The sequence below is a fragment of the Pogoniulus pusillus genome, chromosome 26, assembly GCF_015220805.1.
Source record: "Pogoniulus pusillus isolate bPogPus1 chromosome 26, bPogPus1.pri, whole genome shotgun sequence".
In the NCBI taxonomy this organism is placed as follows: Eukaryota; Metazoa; Chordata; class Aves; order Piciformes; family Lybiidae; genus Pogoniulus; species Pogoniulus pusillus.
This window is the reverse complement of record NC_087289.1, coordinates 3,737,735-3,764,235: the sequence shown is the minus strand read 5'-3', so window position 1 is coordinate 3,764,235 and position 26,501 is coordinate 3,737,735. Positions and strand designations below refer to the sequence as shown.

The 26,501-nt window shown below is 49.5% G+C and overlaps 1 protein-coding gene across 2 annotated transcripts in view; it reads right to left on the bottom strand.

Annotated features, from left to right (window-relative positions):
• Positions 1 to 1,520: 1,520 nt before the first annotated feature.
• P3H2 (prolyl 3-hydroxylase 2) overlaps positions 1,521 to 26,501 on the bottom strand; it is a 73,325-nt gene continuing 48,344 nt past the window's right edge. The window contains exons 1-15 of one of the 2 annotated variants that reach the window (XM_064164884.1): positions 23,922 to 23,938; positions 20,245 to 20,391; positions 19,123 to 19,312; positions 15,974 to 16,105; positions 13,899 to 14,041; positions 11,704 to 11,793; positions 11,165 to 11,205; positions 10,177 to 10,271; positions 9,367 to 9,494; positions 7,707 to 7,802; positions 7,465 to 7,615; positions 6,141 to 6,258; positions 5,898 to 5,973; positions 4,873 to 5,013; positions 1,521 to 3,730 (exon numbers count right to left, since the gene is read on the bottom strand). In XM_064164884.1, coding sequence (XP_064020954.1) covers positions 3,638 to 3,730; positions 4,873 to 5,013; positions 5,898 to 5,973; positions 6,141 to 6,258; positions 7,465 to 7,615; positions 7,707 to 7,802; positions 9,367 to 9,494; positions 10,177 to 10,271; positions 11,165 to 11,205; positions 11,704 to 11,793; positions 13,899 to 14,041; positions 15,974 to 16,105; positions 19,123 to 19,312; positions 20,245 to 20,346 — 1,596 coding nt within the window. In that variant the 5' untranslated portion in view covers positions 20,347 to 20,391; positions 23,922 to 23,938 and the 3' untranslated portion in view covers positions 1,521 to 3,637. Of the gene's footprint in view, positions 3,731 to 4,872; positions 5,014 to 5,897; positions 5,974 to 6,140; positions 6,259 to 7,464; positions 7,616 to 7,706; positions 7,803 to 9,366; positions 9,495 to 10,176; positions 10,272 to 11,164; positions 11,206 to 11,703; positions 11,794 to 13,898; positions 14,042 to 15,973; positions 16,106 to 19,122; positions 19,313 to 20,244; positions 20,392 to 23,921; positions 23,939 to 26,501 lie in introns of those variants that run through there. The other variant, XM_064164883.1, reaches the window with a different exon arrangement.

Below are 26,501 nucleotides of genomic sequence, written 5' to 3'. Positions count from 1 at the left end.
GGCTTCTTGAAGTAAGGCCTTCATAGCTCAAAATGCTTCAGACTCCCTGCTGGCTCCCATTGGGGGCTGCTTGCCTGTACAAGTTGTTTTCCATCCCTCTGCATTAAGTGTCGGGTGCTGCATTGGGCTACCATGGCCTTTGCTAGCTGCTGGTCCCAGTGCCTCAGTGCCTGCATTGCCACTGGTTCTGGACACTGCTGCCTCATCTCTGACTGTGAAGTGCACCAAGTCATCTCCTTGATGAAACTGTCAGTTTTAATTGTAGTGGCTCGTGAAATGTTAATGATTCCTTGTATCAGTGGCACCAACTGACCTCTTTTAGCCCACCCCACAGCCCCTGGCAGCAGCTTTGTGCAAGGGGTAACCAAATTTAGCTTGAATCTACCTGACTGTCAGAAGAAAAGCTCTTTGCTGGTGAAGATCCTGTGCATTCAGTACCAGCTGCTTTCAGAGCAACAGCCACACTCAAGCACATGCACACAGACACACATAGAACCACTTCAGTTATTGTTTTAAATACTTCTAAATGCTGCTATGGTTTCTTTGAGTGGTTTGGCTTTGTTGTTTTTCTGGTTTGGTTGTGGGTTTTTTTTTCTTCCCTCACTGACTGTCATAAATCAACCCTGCCAATCTCACCCTATAGTGTCAGTAGTAGGAGCATAGCAGAGTTAACAAGGAACCAAGCCATGGCTCAAGCATCTCCAAACCACTCCTATTGCTGGTGGTAGAAATGGGTCATGCATAACAAATGGGAAACACATTAAGCTGGTTGTGGCTCTCTGCATGGCCAAGCCTTGGCCAGAGGAGCTTGGGCATATGTGTTGAAAGAGGAATGCATGCATTCAATTTTGTTAGCTTTCTTTTTCCAGGGATTTGGGTGCCCTATGGACATTCTGGATGTGACCCTGACATCTCTGGCAGCTGCCAGGCCCTTACATCAAATCAGAGAGTTAGTTAAAACTCATTTCTTAAAGGCCAATCTGCCTTGGTGGCTACCATCCCAGTCAGACACAAAAGAGACTCAAAAGCCTACACTGTCCTTTGATGCATGTCCCCAAGACCTCTGTAACTTGCTCCTGCAAGGCTACAGTGTGCTGATTAACTTGGCAACCACTGCTGTTGCAGTAGAAATGCAAATCCACTTCTGAGCTAGACTTTGTTTTTTCCCCCTTTCTGCTCTGCCAAACAGGAAAGTGCCTTTGACTCACTGCATTCCTGTTTCCTGGCTTCAGCTTGCCATGTACCACAGGCAAGTCTCAGCAGTGGAGCAGTGTGGGGAGCAGCATGGCCCAGGCAGCCCAGGGATTTGGAGTTTGTGTCTGCCATTGAGTCCTGAAACGTTGCATCCTTCTGAGGCTGCTCCACTGTTCTCCAAAGCTCCCCAGTCCAGCAGTGCACAGGGGCTGTGACACACTTCTCCATGAAACCCCAAAGGGAGAGGCACCATCATGAGCCAAATCACATCCTGCCCAGTCTTCCCTTCTAGTACCTGGCTAAAGAAAGACAGAGGCAAGCCCAGGTGTTGTGTTGAATTTATTTCCCCTGGATTTAGACAACAGCTCTGGCTAACCACCGCAGCCGCAGCAAACAAACCACGACCTGCAATGCTCCCTGCCTCATCTCCCCCCAGGAGGGTGGGATCTCCACAGCCCCCAGAAGAGGAGGGACTGCCTCGAGCAGGAAGATGTGGTTGTCAGGGAGATGGCAGCACAAACTCATGCTGAAGGTGCAGCATGGAGGAGTTAAGTCTTGAATACAACAGTGTGGTGTGAATGGGGAACAACACAATCAGTGTGTCAGCTCTCAAGCCACCTTCCTCTTCTTTCCACCAGTTTTTACCCTGGCTGGCTTAAAAAGGACTTGGAGTGAAGACATTTAAGCAGGGAAAGGTTTCTGAAAAGCATAGACCTGTAGGCAGTTCTTTGGGAACCAATATAAGGACTCTGTCAGCAGTCTAGGAGGAAGGCAGATAACCCCCAAGCAACAAGCTACACTGGTGGCTCAGAAACACTCAGAACGTTCTCCCCTGTAGATACCACACTGGAGGAGATGCAGCATATGACCCTTCCAGCATTTTCTAGGCAGTAATGGTGCTCCCTTCACAGTCTAAGCATTCATTTTTCCTGATGAGTTCCCCTTTGTCTTGCTCAGGGCAATCTGTTGAGGTCTCTACAGAAGGACCATGCTCATCTCCGGCCCTTGCAACCACTGACTAGATGAGAAGAGTGCTGCTGCGCCTGGACAACTTAGGTAGGTACAAGCTGCTCGAACAAAGAGAAAATACAATTCCCTAGTGGAAATTTTAAGTCCTAGAAATGCCAAAGCTGGCAATGGGGAGCAGGAAAAGACTAGGAAAGTGCCAGTGCAACAGGGAACTGAGCTAAGCTGCCCAGGGATGCAAACTCCTGCTGACATTCTTGCAGTGCTTTCTGGAGAGACAGCAGCCTTGCAATAAATTCATCAGCAAAGACTGATGCAACCTGCCTTGCAGGAACTGCTTTCCAGCAGCAGAAGCAGATGTTTGGTCAAAATAAAAGCTGTCTGGCAGTTTGGTGACTTCAGTGTGTTCTGGTGGGCAGGGGCTGCTCTTATCCCCCACACACACGTTAATGCAGTGGTGGGAGAGAGATGATTTACTGGCTTAGCAGCATGGCAAATCTCCTGTGATAAGCAGCATGAGCTTTCACTGCAACACCTGCAGACTGGATCAGAGAGAGTCTGAAGAAAAGTTGCTCACAGTGAACATCTGCTGCTTCTGCATGGTCAGGACAGCAGGAAGCAGCACTGGAAAGCCCATAAGCCCTTCAGATGCTTTTCAGTGTGGACCTGGAAATGGTAATTTAGAAGATGACATGAAGAACCTTGTGTTTTTTTCCAGCAGCAGCACTGGGCTGGAAGCTCAAAGGACGCAGTGTAAAGCAGTTTCTTTCATGCACCCCAAGCCATTATCAAGGGCAGGGACCCAACATGAATGACAGACTATTTCACCACAGTCAGCTGCAACTCAAAGACCTTCTTGCTTGTACACAGCTCCTGCTCCTGCCCATCAGGTGATTTCTGGAAGGTCTGCTCAGAATTAACACCCAAATGTGAGCTTTACATGGCTACAGAAATACACATTTTGCTAGGACTTGGGGTTTGCTTTGGTGTGGGTTTTTTTTTCCCTAAAAAGCCTATTTGAAACAGTGAAGAGATCTGAGATGGAAATAACTGAACCGTGCTCCAGTTTCCTTCAAGTATCACTGCCTGGGTCTTCAGCCAGCACTTAGCAAAGGCAGAAAGATTGGTCTGTTACCACACCTGAGATGTTTCTCTAGCAGGGGCTAAAGCAGCTATCTCTAGTGAAGGAAGACAAAAAAGGGATTCTCCAAGAGGGTATAGTAGGTCTCAATAAGTCCTGAGATGCACTAGGAAAGGGCAGGGAATCCCAGAGGCAGAATCAGCTGCAGCAGGAGGTGCTGGCAGAGAGATGAGAGGTCTCAGCAAGAGCTGTGCTAAACACAGAAGAGGCACTTCTGAAACTCCACCATCATATTAACCTGTTAATTTATACAGTGTCTCTGTACAAAAATAGAAGGGTTCTAATAAGATTAACAATATTAAATAAATATTTAATAGAAAAAGTCTTTGGCCTAGTTCATAGCTCATCCTTTGGGTTGATGTTCATTTCACTGGGTCCTCGATGCTCCTGGTCCAACATCGCAATCACTTCATCTGCCTGGATTCGCTCCTGCAAGAGAAGGGAAGAAACCGTAACAGCAGAGCTTCAGTGCCTGCTCCCAACTGATTCAGCACAGCCTGCTGGGAGGACCCGCGGGGAGCAGTTCATTTACAGACAGGCAGCATAGCTGAGAGGACACGGAACAGCCTGGGACTTGAGCCGAGGATTTGCTGGGTACAATCAATCAAATTACTCTGCATCTCAATGCCTTGTTCCCTCCTCCCTCCAGGGGCTGCAATAGCTGGGGCAGAGCTGGTCCCTTGCCACACTCCACTAGCAGATGCTACCACAACATACCCTCCTCCTGTCCCCTCCGCTTGATGTGGATTCCCAGCTCCCTGGGCAGGGCTGACCTCCTGCCATCCCTGTACCAAACACGGAGGAATTTCAGCTAGTGCCAAAAAGCAGGGATACAGAAAAGTGCATGTCTGAAGATAAGCTTCTCCCAACACCTCACCTGCAAAGGCACAAGACTTTTGCTCTCTCCCTGCATTTACTGTGGCGTGGAGGTCGCCTGCTGAAATGCATGACAGCCCAGATCTCCTAAGGTAGCCAGGTGCCCAGAGCCGTGGATTTCAGGCTGCAAACTGCTTTTGAGGACCTGGCAGCGGCCACACATCACTGGCCTCTGAGGCGTGCACGGCTGTGGAGGACGTGCCCGTCCATCAAGTTACTGCCACTAGGTGTCAGAAATGGCCAGCCCTGCGCAGAGCCCTGCCACAACCCAGCCCTGCACCCCGCGGGCCCACGGCGATGGGTGCCCAGAAGCATGGCCAGCAGGGGCCACCGGCTCATGTCCTCATGCTGGAATGCTGCTGACAGTGATGCAACGAGGGCAAAACAGATGCGCTGCAACTGGACGCTGAAGTTGGCCCTGGTTCCTCTGAGACGCTGGGTACCTCTCAGCTCCCCTCACACTGCGATAGAATGGAATGGAATGGAACAGACCAGGTTGGAAGAGACCTCCAAGATCATCCAGTCCAACCTATCCAATCTATGCATCCAGTCCAACCTATCCAACCAAGACCATCCAGTCCAGTCCTACCCAATAAACTGGACCATGGCACCAAGTGCCCCATCCAGGCTTTTCTTGAACACCTCCAGGGCTGGTGACTCTACCACCTCCCTGGGCAGCCCATTCCAGGACTCACCAGCTCTCTGTAAAGGGGGTCCAAGGTGAACCAGAGAGCCACAGCACACCGCTGGCCTTTGGTGACTGCCTTCACCCCGTGGGGGTTCTCTCCGCCCGAGGAGAAGCTGATCATTCGCCCACACTTGGGCTTGATGGAGGCCTGTGGGAAAGAGGCAACATCAGGATGGCAAGGAGCAGCACTGCTGCATGCACTGCCATCATCATGGGCTTGTCATGGGTCAGGGCCCTACTGGGCATCTCTCTGCGCTGCCCCAGGATCCACTGAGCTGCTCTGCAGGACAAGCAGATCTCAGGACATGGCTGTAAAAAGGTGTGGGGTGAACAGGGAGGTGTCAGGCTCGCTCCTGCTGTGCAGCCATATGCAGAAAGGAGATGGAGGTATAAAGCCTTTGCCAAACCTGCAGGTGACCACCTACAGCAAAACAGGGCCACAAGACAGCTCCAGGAGGTTCAGGGCAGCCCTGACATGAGCTATGAAATGTCCTCCTTGTTTATGCTGACTCTGTGACAGGTATCCTGCAGGACCTCAGGGACAGAAGTGCCTACGCAATCAATCCTGGTCTTAGGGAGATGCAACACACCCTTTAGCACCTATTGAGCTTTCAGAACTCCAGCAGGCTGCTCAGATGCTCTGCCCAAACATGGAGAGGATGCCCAGTCTCCCAGATTGCCCCATGTAGAGGTGGGGGCTTTGTCTTGAGCCCCATCCCTCTCAGGGACTGATGTCTACCACCATGACCTCCTCCAGGCCAGACACTGCGTGTGTACAGAGGCATTGCTTCATGTTTGACCACGAGATGGGGTGGCAACTTAGCAAGTCCTCTAGGCAGGCATAACTCTCAGCCACCCCTGTGACCTGCTTATTATCCAGCCCCATACAGCCTCTGAACAGGACACAGAAAGTCTCTTCACCTCTGCCAGCAGCATTTTGTATGGAATCTTTGCAAGACAGGAGCCAGAAGCTGCCTGGGAAGCCCAGAGCCCTGGTCCAGGCATGGCACTGGGCTCAGAGCACTGACTTACAGTCACAGTTTTGGCATCCATCTCGGTGAAAATGAACTCTCCACCTTCAAAATCCGCGTTCATGTACAGCAGGGCACTGAGGGAGGAAGTGGGAGACCTTTGTGAGAGGAGCAGCAGCAGCCAGGGCTCAGAGCTCCACTTCTGCTGTGCCTGGCATGTACCAGCTTCAGGGCTTACAGCCTGTGGAGCAAGATGCTTTGCTCTGGGGAGGGTCCCCAGCAGCAGCTCCTCCTTCCTCCCTACCTGTAATCCCGGAAGGTGTAAGCAGGAGGCTCCTTCCAGCACTCATTGGCCTCGGGGTCCAAGAGGCAGTTGTCAGCGTGGATGGGGTGGCTCAGGTCATTTCTCCTCTCCTGCTGGCCTAGGCAGGGCCATGTAGAAGAAGGAGGAAGGAGAAAGGGTGGATGAGATGGAAATGCCATGATTTGTGGGATCTGTCACAGTGGACTTGGGGAAAAAAAAGGGGGAAGAGGGGAGGGAGAACTGGATTGAAGTCAAAGTCATTAATATCCTTCTAGTTGAAGAGTAAATTCAGAGAGCAGAGGAAAGTAAAGTCAATCATACATAAAGTAGTCAGATCACAGTATCACAGTATCACCAAGGTTGGAAGAGACCTCATAGATCATCAAGGCTAGACCATGGCACCAAGTGCCACGTCCAATCCTGCCTTGAACAGCCCCAGGGACAGCGACTCCACCACCTCCCCGGGCAGCCCATTCCAGTGTCCAATGACTCTCTCAGTGAAGAACTTTCTCCTCACCTCAAGCCTAAATTTCACCTGGCACAGCTGAAGTCACAGTTACTTACCTTCTTTTTCCCCCCTCTCCAAACTGAACAATTCTTGCCTAAGCAAAATTAAGTATCTGGGCACAAACTAATCCATATTTATGATCCTTGGTAGTGAGGCAGTGCAAAGCAAACTGCCAGATGAAGGGTGGAGGTGGCTGAAAATGAGCTGCTCTGAGCTTTGGGTATAGTGGTCAGGCACTGGAATGAGCTGCCCAAGGAGGCAATTGAGTCACCAACCCTGGACATGTTTAAGGGTTGTTTGGATGTGGTGCTTAGGGATATGGTTTGAGGTGAACCTTGTAGAGTAGGGTTCTAGGTTGGATGTGGTGATCCTGAGGGGCTTTTCCAACCTGGATGTTTCTGTGATTCTGGAGAGAACCTGCCACAAGCCCACTACAGATGATATTCACAGGTGAGAGTAGGACAGGAAAGGCTGGGGAGAAAAGGCAACACATAAGGACTCTGCTCTCCACAGTTCTGCTTGTTCCTCAGTGCGTGGAAGTGAGATGGACAGCTTGGGGCTAGGAAGGAGAAGGGACCAAGAGAGGAGAGAAGAAGGAGGAGGAGGAAAAGTTGGAGATATAAAAACTAAACAACATCCCAGATATAAACAGCAGTGCTCATGCTGCTGTGGGGACAGATGCTTTGCACAGCCCTCAGCATCATGCAAAACAGAGCTCTGTCAGGCTTACATCCCCCACTCATAAAGTCCTCATGGAGGGGCTGAATGCCTCCTGTCCTCCCAGCCCTGCCCCACCGCCAGCCCCCGAGCCCTCACCGGAGAGGGCAGTGCGGCACACCAGGTGGGTGTAGGAGAAGTAAAGAGTGGAGTTGAGCATGAAGTAGGACTGGACGATCCTGCGAGCCTTCTCACTGATGTCGTAGAAGAGGCGGGCACTCTTCAGCGGGACGCGGCCCTCGTAGCCGTACTGGGCAAGGAGAAGCAGCAAGAGAGGGTCAGCGCTGCACACCGGCTGGGAAAGAAGGCATGGGAGAAGCAGAGGAGGGAAGCAGATGTACCTTGAGGGCTTTGAGGACAGTGGCTCCTTCAAATCTCTCATTTGGAGTGTGAGGGGAGGTTTTACCCCTGTAACCATCTCCAGCCAACATGATCCCCTGGAAGAGATGAACATGGTTGAGGGGTGAACTGGTTCTCCAGGAGAGGGGGCAGTACCGGGCATACTCTCCCCCAAACCCCCCAGGGCTGCATCGACTGTGACAGATGAATTGCAGCTTTCCACAGGCAGCTCATTCTCAGATGCTGAAAGATGGCCACCCACCTGCCAGATGGGAATGTTCAGGCACCCTGAGTCCCTTCTCTGACTTCACAGAACCACAGAAATGTTGAGGTTGGAAGAGACTTTTGACATCATCAAGCCCAGCCAGCTCCCTAGTGCTCACAACTCCACCAGTACCACTAAGCCACTAACACTAAACCAAGTGCCTAAGCACCACATCCACACATCTCCTAAACCCCTCCAGGGATAGTGGCTCTACCACTTCCCTGGGTGTCCTGTTCCAATGCTTGATAACCCTTTCTGGGAAGAATTTTTTCTTCATATCCAACCTGAACGTTCCAGGGCACAACTTGAGGCTGTTTTTGTCCTGTCACTTGTGTATGTGAGCTCAGAGGCCAACCCCATCTCACTCCAATCTCCTCGGAGGCAGCTGTAGAAGGCAATAAGGTCTCCCCTCAGCCTCTTCTTCTGAAGACGAAACAATCCCAGTTCCCTCAGCTATTCCTCATAAGACTTGTGTTCAAGGCCCTTCACCAGCTTATGTTGCGTGAGAAGGCCCAGCCAGGCCTGTGGATGAGCATCATAGAATCAACCAGGTTGGAAGAGACCTCCAAGATCATCCAGTCCAGCCTAGCACCCAGCCCTAGCCAGTCAACCAGACCATGGCACCAAGTGCCTCATCCAGGTTTTGCTTCAATAGGTGACTCCACCACCTCCCTGGGCAGCCCATTCCAATGCCAATCACTGTCTCTGACAACAACTTCCTCCAAACATCCAGCCTAGACCTCCCCCAGCACAACCTGAGACTGTGTCCCCTTGTTCTGTTGCTGGCTGCCTGGCAGAAGAGACCAACCCCCACCTGGCTACAGCCTCCCTTCAGGTAGTTGTAGACAGCAGTGAGGTCACCTCTGAGCCTCCTCTTCTGCAGGCTGCACACCCCCAGCTCCCTCAGCCTCTCCTCACAGGGCTGAGCTCCAGGCCCCTCACCAGCTTCCTTGCCCTTCTCTGGACACCTTCCAGCACCTCAACACCTCTCTTGAATTGGGGAGCCCAGAACTGGACACAGCACTCAAGGGGTGGCCTGAGCAGTGCTGAGTACAGGGGCAGAATAACCTCCCTTGTCCTGCTGGCCACACTGTTCCTGATACAGGCCATATCCTTTGGGTATAACATGTGGAGCTACTGCTGCATGGGCTCTGTCTTGCAGCATGTTTCTAAGAAGGGCTCAAGATAGAGCAGTCGTTTCTGTGCTGGGTGTGTTATGGAGGTCAATTATCTGACTGGTTTTCACAGGCATCCCTGCACAAGCTGCAACACTCAGAAGTGAGGCATGAACCCAGAGCCTCTCCAGGGGCTGATGGCACAAGCCAGATGCTGAGGAAGAGCATCAGGCACTCAGCCCATGTGTCCCTCACGTCCTTGCAGGGGCACTGCCTACTCACACTGGCCACCCTGTGAAGCTCTCTGCACTGCTCGTCCGAGATGACGTTATCCAGCAGCACTCGCTGGGTGCCGTTCAGCTGCTCTGAGTTGTAAACAAACTTCACGTCGCTGTAGAGAAGCGGGCCCCCTGATGGAAAGAAAGACACAAAATGAGCCTGCTGAACATGCCCTGGCCCTGCTGAACATGCCCTGGCCCTGCTGACATCTTGTACTGCATCTGAGGACCAGCCAAAGTCTGCTACCAGGGAAAGCGCTCCACAGCGGACTGCGGAGTTTGGCCTCATATCAGCAATGAAAGAAACAGAAGCAATGGAAACACCCAGAGATTAAATTAACTTGCTGCAAGAGCATCAGCATTTTCCACATTCTCATTTAGCTGTCTTGCAAATGCAGGGACCATAGCCAAAACCCATTGGGGCAGGGTAAGAGACATGAACATCATCTAATTTGGCTCTCCTGCCCAGAGTCCCACACCAGTTGGAGACTGTAAGCTGCCACTGTGTCTGCTCCCCGTGGACCTTGTCAGGCTGCAGTTGTCATCAGTGGCTTTTTTGTTGTATACACATAAAAAGCCTAATGCAGTCCTCAGCTCACAGTAAGCATCACTTGTTCTCTACCAAGAAGGGAGGCTGGGAGTGGATCCACAGCCCCCAAAATGCTGTGGCAGCACTGAAGACTTTTCTGACTCTTAAAACTTCAGCCCCCTCAGATAGAATTGGCTCTGATTACTCAGTGGCCAGACTTTGCAGTCTGCCATCACTAGAAATGGAAAAGTAAATGTGATTTTGTTGAAGCATTTTCAAACTTACCTTCCTTCAACTCTCGATCTGGTTTTGGGGTGGGTTTCTTTACCAGGGACAGCCGAGGTCCATCCTCTGGTTCACTGCTAACACTTGATGGGACACTGAGGAGCAAGAGAGAAGATAAGCATCATGACTTTGGCCATAGGTCACCAGTTCTGGGAATCATAGAATCATAGAATCAAACAGGTTGGAAGAGACCTCCAAGATCAGCCAGTCCAACCTAGCACCCAGCCCTAGCCAGTCAACAAGACCACGGCACCAAGTGCCTCATCCAGTCTTCTCTTCAACACCTCCAGGGATGGTGACTCCACCACCTCCCTGGGCAGCTCATTCCAGTGCCAATCACTCTCTCTGCCAACAACTTCCTCCTAACACCCAGCCTAGACCTGCCCTGGCACAACTTGAGACTGTGTCCCCTTGTTCCATTGCTGGTTGTCTGGGAGAAGAGACCAACCCCACCTGGCTACAACTTCCCTTCAGGTAGTTGTAGACAGCAATGAGGTCACCTCTGAGCCTCCTGTTCTCCAGGCTAAACAACTCCTGCTCCCTCAGCCTCTCCTCTGCTATTTTCCACCCTTCAGTAAACAACACATGAAAAAAGCAGGCAAATTGGTACTCTGTCCCAGTGTCACAATCATACAAGTAGAAGCCCTCACTCTCTTCTGTGGCAAATGTGTTTTTTCTGGTAATGGGAACAACAATCCCCACCAGCAAAACATGGACACCAGCAAACAGTATCACTTGCCTCATTGACCAAGCTCCCTCTAGCCCATAGCTGCTTTTGAGCCACTCAGCTAAAACAAGGTGTTTGTGGGGATATTTGTAATGGTAAGGTGCAAAGGGCCCTAACTGAAGTACATTAGTGTTTTGGGGTGGGCAGCATCTCCAGGTGGCAGGTTGGTACCCCACCGTGGACACCATGGGCATCATCCCCTTCACCCCACTGCAGGGACTAGTGAAGGCATAGGCTTGGCTGGGGCAGGCTGTGGCTCACCTGTGCTCGTCCTGGCGGGCGCCATACCTGTTCCAGTAGTTCTGTGGGAAGAAAAGAGAGGTCATACTCCTTAACTGAATGCTGCAGCTGAAGCCAGGGAGCTGCATGCCTTGCCTCACAGCCAGAGACACTGGCCAGCCTCTCTCCTATGGATCCATCTCACACAACTTTGGGCAACTGCCTGGGCTCACCAAATGGAAAACGTAACCCCAACTCAAACTGGCACCATGTGACAAGCACAGGGAGAGCCTGCCTTGGCTGGCCTTCTCTGTCCCACCTCATCACCATGGCAGGGGCTGAGGCAGAGCCAGAGTCAGATACCACGGCAGGGGCTGAGGCAGAGCCAGATACCATGGCAGCTTCTTCTTCAACCCAGGAATGGCTTCCTTGCTTGGTTTCCCATCCCACAGGGAATAAACTGGGCTAAAATCCAGCTCCTGAGTCAGCAACAGAGGACTCAGTTTGTAGGAGAGGGGAAGGGGAAGCTGTTCTCTAGCCATGAACGTAAAGGTCCTGGTGAGGGCAGACCCAGGCGTTACCGGCTCCGTGTAGGTGTAGCCCAGGCCAGCCGCAGCCACTTGCAAGAGGTGAGACTCCAGCTTATGGCGCCTCAGCAGCACTTTTGCTTCCTGAAAAGAAGACAAAAAAGAGAGGAGGAGTAGTTCCACATGCAGGCTTCACAAGACACAGGCAGCACACCTCTGCATTAAAAAGGATTTGCTTGTCATGTAGCAGTGCAGAGACTTCTCTGGGGTAAGGATGCTTGGGTCATGCATTAAACCAACCCTGGTCATGGGGATGGGATGCATAATACATTATAGAAGGGGAGTTCTTCAAAAGCTCATTTGGGAAGTCTGAATCCCCCAAATACATATCCATAGCTGGCAGAATCATAGAATCAACCAGGTTGGAAGAGACCTCCAAGCTCATCCAGCCCAACCTAGCACCCAGCCCTATGCAATCATCTAGACCATGGCACTAAGTGCCTCATCCAGGCTTTGCTTCAACACCTCCAGGGACGGTGACTCCACCACCTCCCTGGGCAGCCCATTCCAATGCCAATCACTCTCTCTGCCAACAACTTCCTCCTAAAATCCAGCCTAGACCTACCCTGGCACAACCTGAGACTGTGTCCCCTTGTTCTATTGCTGCTTGCCTGGCAGAAGAGACCAACCCCACCTGGCTACAGCCTCTCTTCAGGTAGTTGTAGACAGCAATGAGCTCTGCCCTGAGCCTCCTCTGCTGCAGGCTGCACACCCCCAGCTCCCTCAGCCTCTCCTCACAGGGCTGTGCTCCAGGCCCCTCACCAGCTTCCTTGCCCTTCTCTGGACACCTTCCAGCACCTCAACATCTCTCTTGAATTGAGGAGCCCAGAACTGGACACAGCACTCAAGGTGTGGCCTGAGCAGTGCTGAGTACAGGGGCAGAATAACCTCTCTTGTCCTGCTGCCCACACTGTTCCTGAGCCAGGCCAGGATGCCATTGGCTCTCTTGGCCACCTGGGCACACTGCTGGCTCATCTTCAGCTACTATCCACCAGTACCCCTAGGTCCCTTTCTGCCTGGCTGCTCTCCAGCCACTCTGCTGGGCACCTTGGAAAGCTTCTAAATACTTGTGCAAGAGTCTGGCCAGAGAAGCCTCAGCTGCAGAACGTGAGGCAGGTTCAGGTTGCAGGGGAAGGAACCTTGGCTGGGTTGTGCCTTGGTTCCACATCTGCACCACGGAGCCCACAGTCTGGGACATGCTGAGGGTGCTCAGACAGTGACCACAAAGCACAGCCAGCTGGAAATTTCTACAGAGAGACTTCAAAACACTGGAAAGAACCAAATGTTCCTGTCAGCTTCAGGCTTTTTTTTTGTCAGGAGAAGCAACAATTGTTCTTGTTTTATCAGTTCAACTTTCTTTTGTAGCATTTTACCAAATTCACCCTGCTTTCCTTGGAAATCAAGGAATTCACAAAGGGCTGGAGAACTCAGTTCCTGACTACTTCCTGCTTGTGGCACAAGAGGAATGAGCTTCAGCTGTGATGGGATGGAAGGAACTTAGAATCATAGAATGGTTTAGGTTGGAAGGGATTTCAAGGATCATCCAGTTGCAGCCCCCTGCCATAGGCAGGAGACACCTCCCACTAGAAGAGGTTGCTGCTGTTCTGCATTGTGAGAAAGGCAGCCCCAGGGCCACAGATAAAGCCTGCCCAGACCAGAGAAGAAGCAGGTCTCGCTGGATGACTCTTTGGTTGTCTGACCCCTGCCTAATGCTGGTGATAGCAAAGCTGCACCCTGCAGAACAGGCTGAGCACTGAACTTTGAGTTCAGTGACACGAGAGTAACGCTGACATCCTAACTTCCCCCTGGGAAAATATTTTTCAGCCCTTTCTGAGCAGAGGTTGCCCTCTGTTCTCCACTGCATTCCTCCTCCACATCCCCTCTGGAGCACTGAACGAGAGAAGGGGTTACATTGTTGAATCACTCAGTCATCACCCTCCCTGCCCTTGCTTAGGCCTTGCTAAGCTGAAGTGCCTGTTTCAAGAAGATCCTGTCTTCCACCTTCTCCTCCACACCAGTGGGTCTGGACTTGCCTCCTGACAATTAGCATCACCACTTAGTCCAGCATCCCCACATCTGTTTTCAAAGTGGTCTCACCGTGGGAAAGCTGCCAAGCTGCTTTTATTTTCAGTTTATGCTTTCCTTAAAGCACCCCACAAAGGGTGACATTAGGTGACACTCACTCTTACCTTTCTGGGTTTGATGGTGGCTGGATCAATTGTGCCTTCCAAGAGGCCCTCGTAATAACCTGCATTCTCCAAGACATCTTCATCATCTGGGTGGAAGAGGAGGTAGGACTTGGCACACTCCAGGGCTTTTACGTAGTCACCAACTGGGAGGCAACACAACAGTTGTCAAAGAGGGCAGAGAAGGGCACAGCCTCAGTGGTGGTGCTGGGAGCTTATGCAGGGTGCAGCAGGGCAGAGCCTGGGAGGGGAGCCTGCAGAGAGGGAGGGCACAGTCTGAGCTCTCCATCAGCTGAAGGGGGAGCCCAGCCCTTTACAAGGCTCTTTTGATGCAGCTTTGTCTTAACCACTCCATTTCCCCATCAGGAAAACTGAGGCACAGAGACACAACTTCTCTGTGGTCATACACAGGTCAGGTGGCATCCAACTGTGGCTGTGATGTCATTTGGCAGCAAACTGCCACTCCTCTGTGCAGCATCTCTCAGGGCTCGAGGGTATTTTACCCACCACATTAAAGTTACAATTGGGAAGAGGAATGAAAAAGCCTTTGTCAGCACAAAATGCTGCTGACCCCCACCCCAGCTTTCTTCCCACTTGGAATCATAGAATCAAGCAGGCTGGAAGAGACCTCCAAGATCATCCAGGCCAACCTAGCACCCAGCCCTATCCAATCAACCAGACCATGGCACTAAGTGCCCCATCCAGGCTTTTCATCAACACCTCCAGGGACGGTGACTCCACCACCTCCCTGGGCAGCCCATTCCAATGGCAAATCACTTCATTGCTGAAGCAGCTTTTGGTTGGAGCAGCAGTTTTGACTCTCACATTCTGCTCTTTTCAGGAAAGAGCTCTTAGCATAAGCCTGAGACAGGAGAATTCTGCCTAGATTTTCTTTCTTGTAACACAGCAAAACACTATACAGGCCCACCTGACTGCCTGCATTTTATAGCACCACCACCCCCTGATGTTTTGAAGTGTTGTCAACTCCTCCAGCTTCACTATGAATCTTAAAAGTATTTGGTAATTAGCAAAAATTGGCATCTCAAGGTAAGCTTGGGCTAACTTGTGTAGCTGTTGCATATTAACTTGTAAAATCTACCAATTCATTTCTGTGACTTGTATAAATCTCCAGAAGTTTCATGTCAAAAGGCAAATGAAAGGACCCTAAATACTGGAATGTGTGGATCAAGAACAGTGTGGCCAGTAGGACAAGGGAGGTTATTCTGCTCCTGTACTCAGCACTGCTCAGGCCACACCTTGAGTGCTGTGTCCAGTTCTGGGCTCCTCAATTCTAGAGAGATGTTGCAGTACTGGAAGGTGTCCACAGGAGGGCGACAAAGCTGGTGAGGGCCTGGAGCACAGCCCTGTGAGGAGAGGCTGAGGGAGCTGGGAGTGTGCAGCCTGCAGAAGAGGAGGCTCAGGGCAGAGCTCATTGCTGTCTACAACTACCTGAAGGGAGGTTGTAGCCAGGTGGGGTTGGGCTCTTCTGGGTCTCTTCTGCCAGGCACCCAGCAACAGAACAAGGGGACACAGTCTCAGGTTGTGCCAGGGGAGGTCTAGGCTGGATGTTAGGAGGAAGTTGTTGGCAGAGAGAGTGATTGGCATTGGAATGGGCTGCCCAGGGAGGTGGTGGAGGCACTGTCCCTGGGGGTGTTGAAGAAAAGCCTGGATGAGGCACTTAGTGCCATGGCCTGGTTGGTTGGCTAGGGCTGGGTGCTAGGTTGCACTGGATGATCTTGGAGGTCTCTTCCAACCTGGTTGATTCTGTGATTCTAAAAAACACATGATTTTTTTTAAAGAACAGTAACATTTAAGCTGCAGGTTTGGCTTTTAAGACCTGACTGACAATTTAAATCACTTTCACAAAAATGCTTACTTGCATTTCAGGCACCTTGGCTTTGGAAGAGCCAATTTCCAATGCTCCTTGCTTCCTGCCTCTTTCAGACCATGCTACTGCATCACAGTAGCACTGAGCTCAGGGGAATATGATCTTGGTTTCCACATGCACCAACTCCAAACTTGGACAAAACGAAGGAATACTCAGCAAGCACTACGAGGAATAGCAAAAGAGTCTTTACCTCTGTAGTAGGCAAACTGCAAGTAGTCATAATGGAGGGGAAGGAAATTTTCAATGGGCGAGATACGGCCGGAACGTGTGGCAAGTTCTCGGACACAGTCGTGTTTGCAGGCCAGGACTTGCATGTAGTGATCTGCCCAGGAAAGAGAGAGAAGACAGTCTGAACTGAGAAGGATGGTGATGGTGCTGAGAGGAGGACAGGCATAATAAATGTTTATAAGTATCTGAGGGCTGGGGATCAGGGAGGGGGGGACAGGCTCTGCTCACTTGCTCCCTGCAATGGGACAAGGAGCAATGGGTATAAGCTGCAGCACAGGAGGGTCCATCTCAACACAAGAGGGAACATCTTTACTGTAAGGATCACAGAGCACTGGAACATACTTCCCAGATGGGTTGTGGAGTCTTCTTCTCTAGAGACTTTCAAGGCCTGTCTGGATGTGTTCCTCTGTGACCTGAGCTAGATTGCATGGTCCTGCTTTGGCAGGGGAGTTAGACTAAATGATCTCTTTGGGTCCCTTCCATCCTGTGATCCTGTGACAGAGGTTAAATCTCTCCAACTGAAGGATGTGCAACTCATGTTGCTGTGGGCTCCTAAAGGAAGAGCTCAGGCTCCTTCCCTAATGGAGATCTGCAGTCATATTTTTGCTCTTCTTGATAGATGCCTTTCTTCTGTCAACTGTAGAGGGAGCTTGAGCATCTCTTTTGCGTGTTGGGTTGCCGCTGCCTCTGCCTAGGAAAGTTGGATGGGTGAAGTGCAGGTAGAGGGAATCTCTTCAAGCCCAAGAGCCAAATCAGAAAGGGTGGTCACCTGTGCTGTCCTCTTCTCACTCCCTTCCTTCAGCTCATTTTTAAACCTCTCCTTTCTGCAGCAAGAAAGGTTTGGAGGGCACTGGGAGGTTTAGGTAAGAGGGGTCAGAGTAGCTTCTCAAGCAGGATCAAGCAAGGTGCCTGCACTGTGGGTCTCAAAGACCTAAGGTGCAAATATCTGCAGCAAAATCCTTGTGTTTGCTGGTCCTTAAAGATGTGGCATCTCCCAGGAAAATGCATGCATGTGGTAACCATCTGCCATTAGCAAGGTCTCCTCATTGGTGGGAGTCCACAATATAGGCGTTGTATCAGCTGTACAAGTTGGGAGCCAGCACTGACATCTGTTTCCAGTTTGGAGCCTCTGCTGCAACGTACTTACAAATCTACTTCGCTTGCTCTGTCTCTGTACACCATTATAACCCTTAAGAAGTAAACACAGGCTTGAAAAAAACATGTGCTCAGCTACCAAAGCATTTTTTAGAGCTGCCAAAAAAACAGCCTGAGGAATTTGCAATGAAATCAAGTGGAAACTCAAACCAGTCCTGAATTGCTTTGAGCAGGTAGTCTGAGTAGTGACGTGATTTACCATGCACTTCCCAGGTATTACATTAATGGAAACAAGAAGGAAAAGGACATCAATAATCTTGTTGTAATGTAAACCTATTTAAGCATCCTAGACCTGGAATAATCTGTCACTGAGAAGCACAGCTTTTTCTTGGTAATGTCAAGATGCTCTAGACTGGACTCAATTCACTGAAATGCATCTGTCCCTGGGGTGGAGAAGCGAGAGTGGTTCAACCCCATGCAGCAATACAGCAAAGCAGCCTGGGACTGAAAGGAGAAATGAGTTTTGAAGACACTTAAACTTTTTTTTTGGTGTATTCATGTTGCCACTCACATTGAAACACTTGGGACTGAGCACCTTGAACTCAGTGGTAAACTCTGGATCATACTGTCCTGGAAGGAACTATGTAGCTCCCTATAGCAAAGCAGTTGCATTCTGTATCTTATTTCCCATCGTGTGCCCTCACTCCCCTGTTTCTTTGGATGCCTGAATGGCCCTGGGATTTGGAGCTGTTATTCCCAGATATATCTGGCTAAGCCAAATGACAGCACTTGCAGAGACCATCTGGCTTGTTCTCCCTCCCAGGTGATGTGTTAAGGACCATCACTCTATGACCACGTCTGCACTCCACATGATCCAGCACAGAAACATCCCTGCTCGCTGGAGCTGTACATGACTTGCACAGCACAGAAACAATTTTAAAGTGACCAAAAACTGTTTGATGAGCAGCAGCTTTCCATGAGAAGGAAGATGAGTTTTCTCTGCCAGCAAAGGCTGGAGGGCTTGATGTGCCCTTGGTGTCCTGGTCATGGCTTTAAAAAGCAGGCATGATCAGCTGATGGTTACACTGGTACCAAGTCAGCCCTTACAACACTCCTCAGAGTTTTTTGCATGGATAAATAAAAAGAACAAGGCAGCCTCCCATCCCAGTTATGTTGGTAGTTTCTCATCTTGGTTGTTTCAACTAGATTTCCTGTCTTGACACAAACAGAATTACACAAAACCGAAACATAATCTGCATCCAAGCAAAGTTTTTCCAACACAAGAAGCAAAACTGCAGAGCTTGACACAGCTCCCAGCCCATGAGCAGATAAATAAGGTTTCTGTCACCAAACAAACCTTAATTTACTGTTCTTCTTTCCCTTGCAACTAATTAGATGTAATCTCATTTCAACTGAGAATGAACCATTTTAATCCCCTCTGGCTCAGAGACACGCACACAGATCTGAAGATTACTCAGTAATGTTCAATCCTCCCCAGAGATTTCACTCAAGACCATAATTTGATGGGCCTCTGCTAATGACAAATCCATCCTTTTGGATGAGGAGGAAATCTATGTTCTGAGTCTTTTTGGCAGCTTTCCTGGCTATCTGGAGCATGACCAAGAGGACCCTGCTGCTCTCTTCATATGCACTGAAGAACAGAGTAACAGAAACAGAGGCCAGCAAGAGTTAGAGTCCAGTGAGGTATGAGAGCCTGTGTACAGAGGGAAACTGAGGCAGTTTAGGTTATGGCAGCTTTACTTCCAGCTCTTAAAGAATGCTCTACACATCTGGAAATGTAGTTCTTCTCATATTGCTTTGTTCAGGACCAAATGGAAATGTTCTAGCCTCCTGTCCTCTGTATTTTCTGGCCTTTCAAGTGCCTCCTGCAGCATTATTCGTGAGCAGCAGTGACGGAAGGGAAGACAATTCAAGTCCAGCCAAAGGTCCAAAGTCAATAATTAAAAGCATCAGAGGGCCAAGGGTGAGAACCTTAAATATGCAAGAAGGTCTCACCTGCAATAGCTTCATAGAGGCCAGCCTTATACTCCAAGTACTCATGCTCCTCAAACCTCTGAGGTCCCTCACACATGATCTGGCAGTCCTCGTCCTCTGAGTAGTATCCTTTCAACGCACGCTCCAAGAAGTCAATGGCCAGCCCATACTCCTCCTTGTCATAATGCCTTACTCCAGCACTGTAGTCCTCCTGCAAAGTAGGTAGGCAGAAGACAAGACCACGAGTTGGCTCTGCTGCTCAGGCCACAGCATCTTGCCCCTTGCAACTGGAGGTACTTCTCAAAAACAAAGCACAAGGGAGCAGGGACAGAAGGATCTCCCTGGATACCTACCAGATGTAAGCTGTTATACCTAACCATGTTTAAGCCATCAATGGACCTTTGGACTAGTGCAGCCTTGTAATCCTGCCTCAGTGCTCTTCTGAACTCCTTCCTACTCAGAAAATCCTCAGTGCCACTGCTGGATTATTTGTATTACATGAAAAAAATAATCCTTTTTCTTTGTTTTCACCTTTGCATCCAACAACTGTGCTGAATGCCAAGGGAAAAGAACTGCTCTTGACTGAAGCAGAACTGTCTTGGAATTGCCCCTAATAAGCACCACCATTAATTACATCCACAACCACTTCTGCTTCCTTATGTCTTGTGACACCAGTAAGTTGGTGGCCTTGGAATTTGTGTTGGGCTTTTGTTTGAGGAGGTGGAAAAAACTGTCACTCTCCCAACATGCCACCCCTGAACTCTCACCAACACCACCACTCACGTGCATCTGCCCTGCCCAGGTGGGAGAACTCAGCTCAAAAGGAACACAAGCCCCCTCTGTCCATCAGTGTCCATGGAGGCACCTGTCAAAGTCGCCTGCTGGTGGACATTCACAGCTATGGATGACCCCAGAATTCCCTGATGCGAGGGACCAGCTTGGACATGTGGACATCAAACAAAGAGCAGAGAGAGCCTTGAAAAAGTAGCAGATGGCTGGCCTTAAAGGAGAGCAGTAAGAGGGAGAGTTTGCTGTATTAAAACATGGACTTCAGCAAGAATCATCCCACTCACAGAGGATGCTTCTCTGGCCTCCTAAATCTCTCCTGACAGGCACCCAGGCACCTCTTTAGCCCAGACTCACCATGTGCTGTTTGGCTTCCCGGTCAATCAAGCTGACTTTCCCTGCTGTGGTCTTGTAATTCTCAATGTCCTGTTGTATTTCCATGTGCTCAGGGTTTGCCATGAAGAAGGTGTGAGCTGCATTTGCCGCCTCCTCCAGCTTGTTCAGCTGTAACAGGATAAGAAAGTGAGTTGGTGATGTAGGACAGTTGATGCTGCACTCTGACACCTATACCTTTAACACTCATTTGACACCATTGGACTAGGCAATGACTGGGGTAAGCAAGGAAGACCTGAACACAGGCTAAAGGAAACAGATTAAATGAGAGCAAAGCTCAGTGCAAGGAAAATTGGAGGAGCCAGAGTTCCTAAGAGCCAGACAGGTCATTTATTTGTCTGCAGCATCATCTTCTGCTGATGGAAGCCAGTCTATTTTCCAGTTGTACATCCTTCAAACTCAGCTACTCCAACTCCCTGCACAGACTCAGGTGGAGAGGTGGTCTCATGAGGTATGAGACAGAGGAAAGGAAAGCTATGTCCAACTGTTCTCCTTGATAGTGAAAGAGACATTGAACCCTGTCCTACTGCTGCTAGGCTTCTAAAAGCCAGTAGGCTCTGGCACATCCATGCTATGTGCCATCATGCTACAGCAGCTCACCTGCAGACACCTGCCCAGGTACCCATCAGACAAAAGGGCTAGTAAAGTGACAAGAACTGAAAAAGAGGCCAGCAGAGAATCATGAGCACACTGCTCTTGAGGAGGACTAGCTGGAATAGGGTAAGAGCAACAGGTTCAACTGGGCTGGACGAGGAGAGCTCACTTGTGAGCACCTGTGCAAATCACTTGGCAAATCTGCTCCTATTTGGAAAGTGAAGCTCTCTGCGAGTTGTTTAACTTGGCAGACTGATGCCTCCTTTCCTAGTGTACATAAAGCTTCTCAAGACTTTGTAAAATACAGGGTGAAGACTGGATGAGGCACTTCATGCCATGGTCTAGTTGACTGGATAGGGCTGGGTGCTAGGTTGGACTGGATGATCTTGCAGGTCTCTTCCAACCTGGATGATTCTATGATAGCATCTGATACAGGATAAAGGACTGTCCAAAGCATCTGACAATAATCATGCTGGATGTAGGTGGGGCTGCTGCTGCAGTGGGTCAAGATGGGGCAAGAGGAGCTGCTGACCTGATCCAGAGGAATGCCATTAAGCCACTGTTTGAGCTACTTGCAGAACTGCATTCTTCCACTCCACGAACAGAATCATAGAATCAAGCAGGTTGGAAGAGACCTCCAAGATCATCCAGTCCAACCTAGCACCCAGCCCTAGCCAGTCAATCAGACCATGGAACTAAGTGCCTCATCCAGGCTTTTCTTGAACACCTCCAGGGACAGCGACTCCACCACCTCCCTGGGCAGCCCATTCCAATGCCAAGCACTCTCTCTGCCAACAACTTCCTCCTCACATCCAGCCTAGACCTCCCCTGGCACAACTTGAGACTGTGTCCCCTTGTTCTGTTGCTGGTTGCCTGGGAGGAGAGACCAAACCCCACCTGTCTACAACCACCTCCCTTCAGGTATTTATAGACTCACAGACAGTATTTTGTCTGTGCAGGCTTAGAAGGGACAAAATGCATTTCAGTGAGGGAAAGAGACCCTCAAGAGACAAGCTGCAAGAGTCTGTTGTGGGATAATCTCTTTTCCTTTAGTTCTAGCTCATTTTCAGAAAGCTGTCAGAAACTATCACAGATGCTAGGATGACTTTAGTTACTCCTGCATAAAATCCACCCCTGTGAGACAGGAGGAGCTGATTTCCAGACACAATAGAAAATCCTTTTTCCTCCCTTGAAACAAGGCTCATCCTGTGTCTAATCCTACTGGCTTCTTCACAGCAGAGATGACCTTTGGAGTTTGCTAAGTGGACTCAAAGCAGGACATTTCAACTCAACACTTTCCAATTCATCACATCCCATACTTGCCTTAGAAATATTCGAGTCACATAAGGAAGCCAACAGCTGCTCAGCTTGGGGGAGTTTAAGTGTACATAAAAGCAAATTCCTAACTGGTAAGACATGGTCAGCATCTAGCACTGACATTAATTATGAAACACTCTGGGAAATCTTATGTCAAAAGAGTTTGAACTCAAGAGAGGCAGGATATTTTGGTGTTTAAAGGGCTGGGATGCAGGACACTTGGACTTAGTTCCTGGCCCTGTCATAATCTCCTTGTGCAGCCACCGGAACAAAAAACCACCAAACCATTTTGTTTTCATTGTGCTTGATTTTCCATTGTTTTAAATGAATAACAATAAAAAATTATCAGCATTTCTCCCACAGGCTAATCATTTTGTTTATTTAGATGGTGAGCAACTTGGGGCCCATAAGCATATGCAAAAGCACTCATAGAATCGATCAGATTGGTAAGAGACTTCCAAGCTCATCCACTCCAACCTAGCACCCAGCCATATCCAGTCAACTAAACCATGGCACTAAGTGCATCATCCAGGCTTCTCTTCAACACCTCCAGGATGGCAACTCCACCACCTCCCTGGGCAGCCCATTCCAAGGCCAATCACTCTCTCTGCCAACAACTTCCTCCTAACATCCAGCCTAGACCTCCCCCAGCACAACCTGAGACTGTGTCCCCTTCTATTGCACACACACAACAGAAGGGAATTCTGATTTTTTATACAACCATTGCTGAATGAAAATCAGCAAGGGAAAAAAATGACATCTGTAGAATGACAACCTTCATTCACATTCTAGGGTCTGCTTCTTCACCTCACTGGAATGAGATCGCTGGACTGTTACCAAACCCTGTGGATTTTAGACAGAGAGGATACATCAAATCAGAACACCAGCACTGAGAAAGCCCTAGGAAGATCCTGTCCATATTGAGGAGAGGCTGAGGGAGCTGGGGTTGTTTAGCCTGGAGAAGAGGAGACTCAGGGGTGACCTCATGTAGTCTACAACTACCTGAAGGGAGGCTGTAGCCAGGTGGGGTTGGTCTCTTCTGCCAGGCAACCAGCAACAGAACAAGGGGACACAGTCTCAGGTTGTGCCAGGGGAGGTCTAGGCTGGATGTTAGGAGGAAGTGTTTGGCAGAGAGAGTGATTGGCATTGGAATGGGCTGCCCAGGGAGGTGGTGGAGTCACTGTCTCTGGAGGTGTTCAAGCAAAGCCTGGATGAGGCACTTAGTGCCATGGTCTGGTTGACTGGCTAGGGCTGGGTGCTAGGTTGGACTGGACGATCTTGGAGGTCTCTTCCAATCTGGGTGATTCTATGAAAAGAGGAGCAAAAGTCAGAGGATTTTAGAAGGAGCATTGCCAAGGCAATACTGATTCTGACTGCCTGAGACAAGGGGTCACAGGGCATGATCTACTGAAGACCTCAGACTATTTTCCACAAGTTTCCATTTCATTGACCATATTACCAGACACTGGCAGCTCTCATGCATTCTGCATGGCTGTCGTAATCCAATCTGTTTCTATATTAAGGCATAGACTGAACTAAAACCTCATTTTTGGGGGTGGGGGAAAGTCATAAGCTTTATAGACTGGAAGATGGGTCAGATCTCTCAAAAGCCCAGTGTTTCTTACCACATCAAGACTGGATCTACCTGCACACAACCTCGGTTAATTGCTGAGTGAATGAGCTTGGCATAGAGTTTGTGAGGAAAAAAAGATGACAACCATTCAGCTGACCTAGAAACCAAACTCTCAGACTTCCCAGACAGCTCCTGGTTTTCTCAGCAGATCCTGCTTTTCCATAGCTCTGCTGCTGTGTTGTATCAAAGGCTTAGTGCACTGGGCTCTGCAGAGGAGGGAGGCTCTGCAGCCTGTAAGCACAGATAACAAGGGAAATAAAAAGTTCAGTGTCATGAAGGATTAAGCTCGTTGTTTCTATGCAGGGCTTACTGCCTGGGCAAGCAGAAGCAAGTAGCAGTGAGGTGGCTATAAACAGCATGTGACCTTGTCTCAAATATTTTATTACTGCAAATACAGAAGGAAAAAATTCTACTGAGAAGTCAATCAGGGATTTTTTTCACTCTGCTGATGGGATTGTATGTTCTTAGTACGATGCTTGAGCTCTCTGCAACCCACCTGGGCACCTGCTAAGCCCATGGCAATGCTAGATTGAAGAGCAAGGTAAGCACATGGCAGAAAAGGGTCTTAGTAGGAATAGGTACCGAGTGACAAAGATGTGAAGTGGCCTTTGAGGTCATGAACACACCATCCCCTGCTTTCCCAGGAGCTTGCCAGTTTATCATCTGTCACTTCAAGTAGGTAAGGAATGAACGGTCGCTGCCATTGCTACTACTGCGATAGTGGGCAGCAGTGGTGACCTCTTGGACACTCCACATGTAACTTTTCAGAAGCCTTCTCCACTGTCAAAATGCAGGCAACCTACAGTGTACTTCGGATCACTCCTCTCAGACCACTTCAGTGTGCCTCGATGTGGGCTGCTGCTCACCGCTTACTCTGGCAGACTCAAATCCAAACTGAAGGAACTTGGGGTTGACTGAAGGAACTTGGGGATGCTTAGCCTGGAGAAGAGGATGCTCAGGAGTGATCTCATTGCTGGCTACAACTACCTGAAGGGAGGGGATAGCCAGGTGGGGGTTGGTCTCTTCTGCCAGGCAAGCAGCAGCAGAACAAGAGGACACAGTCTCAAGTTGTGCTGGGGGAGGTCTAGGCTGGATGTTAGGAGGAAGTTGTTGGCAGAGAGAGTGATTGGCATTGGAATGGGCTGCCCAGGGAGGTGGTGGAGTCACCATCCCTGGAGGTGTTCAAGAAAAGCCTGGATGAGGCACTTAGTGCCATGGTTTAGTTGACTGGCTAGGGCTGGGTGCTAGGCTGGACTGGATGATCTTGGAGGTCTCTTCCAACCTGGTTGATTCTAGGACTCAGAACAAACTTGGACAACTGGCACAGGGAAACCTTTTCATGGGCAATGAATCTTAGGAAGCTTTTTGTTATTCAAACAAGCAATTTTTCATTCCACAAACATATGTGGATTGGCAGGCACATGGTCAAAAGAGGTGACCAGACATTGAATTAGTCTCCAGTACTGGCAGAGACTTGGGAATTTCAAACCAAACTGAACAAAGCATTTTGATATTCTTCAGGGCACAAATTCTTTCAACTGACCAAGACAGAAATCAGGTTACCTAAGAGATCTCTCATGTGAGCCAGGCTGGCAGGATTTACATCACTGTGCACAAGTATGCACCAAGCAGATGGACTGCATCCCCCACCTGAAAAGATCATTTTGCATTGAGAAAGCAAACTACACTGAGAAACTTCCTTCCTTCCCTCTCTGACATTCTTCTTTGTTCCCAGGCAGGTAAGAATGAAGATGTTCACACATTTCTGGCCATGCATTATATGCTTCAGTGCACAGGTGGTGTAACAGACAGGGCATTACTCACAGCAAGCAACTTGCAAAGCAATTTCCCAACAAGAAGGATCCTTCCCACATAAATCTGAAACACACTGAGGCATTGCAGGATTCATCCACAGAGCAAGCTGTGGGGAATGTGTTTGTGCTTACTGAACCTTCAGTCTGGCAGACTGTGAAAAACAATGTCCTGTGTAAACATTCAGTTCTAACATATTCTGATGACAGCTAAAAATTCTATGTGAAAGTATTTCCCATGAGCAAAAATTCCAGGAATATATAGTGCAGGCTCTGCTGGGAAAAAACCCTACCCCCTAGATTGGTTTTGGTTTGTTTTAATCATCTTTTAACTGTACTTCTTTCTCCTGGTATGACAGAGCACCAACCAAGGGGTGTTCTGTGTTTGGGCTTTAACCTGGCTTTGGAAGGAAAGGGCTGGGAGCTGCTTTTGGTTGGAATATTCCAGCCAAAGATGCATTCTGAGCATTGCTGTGTCAAAGTGGTGAAAAGGCTGTGGAGTTGGTTATGCTTTCCTAAGCTAAATCCTCTGTATGAGAGAAGTTGTTTGTCAGTCTGAAGAGCCTGGACAGGTTGTCCTTGGGAAGTGCATCATGAAGAGTGAGTCCAGTGGGTGTAGGGAGGTTCTCATCTCACTCCCCTCTGCCCTGGGGAGACCACACCTGCAATACTGTGACCTGTTTTGGGCTCCTCAGTTCGAGAGGGATCTGCTGGAGAGAGTCCGAGGGAGGCTGTGAGGATGGATGGGGGACATGAACATCTAGTTGATTGGACAGGGCTGGGTGATGGGTTGGACTGCATAATCTTGGAGGTCTCTTCCAACCTGGCTGATTGTAAGACTCTTGTACATATGACAGTCAGATCAC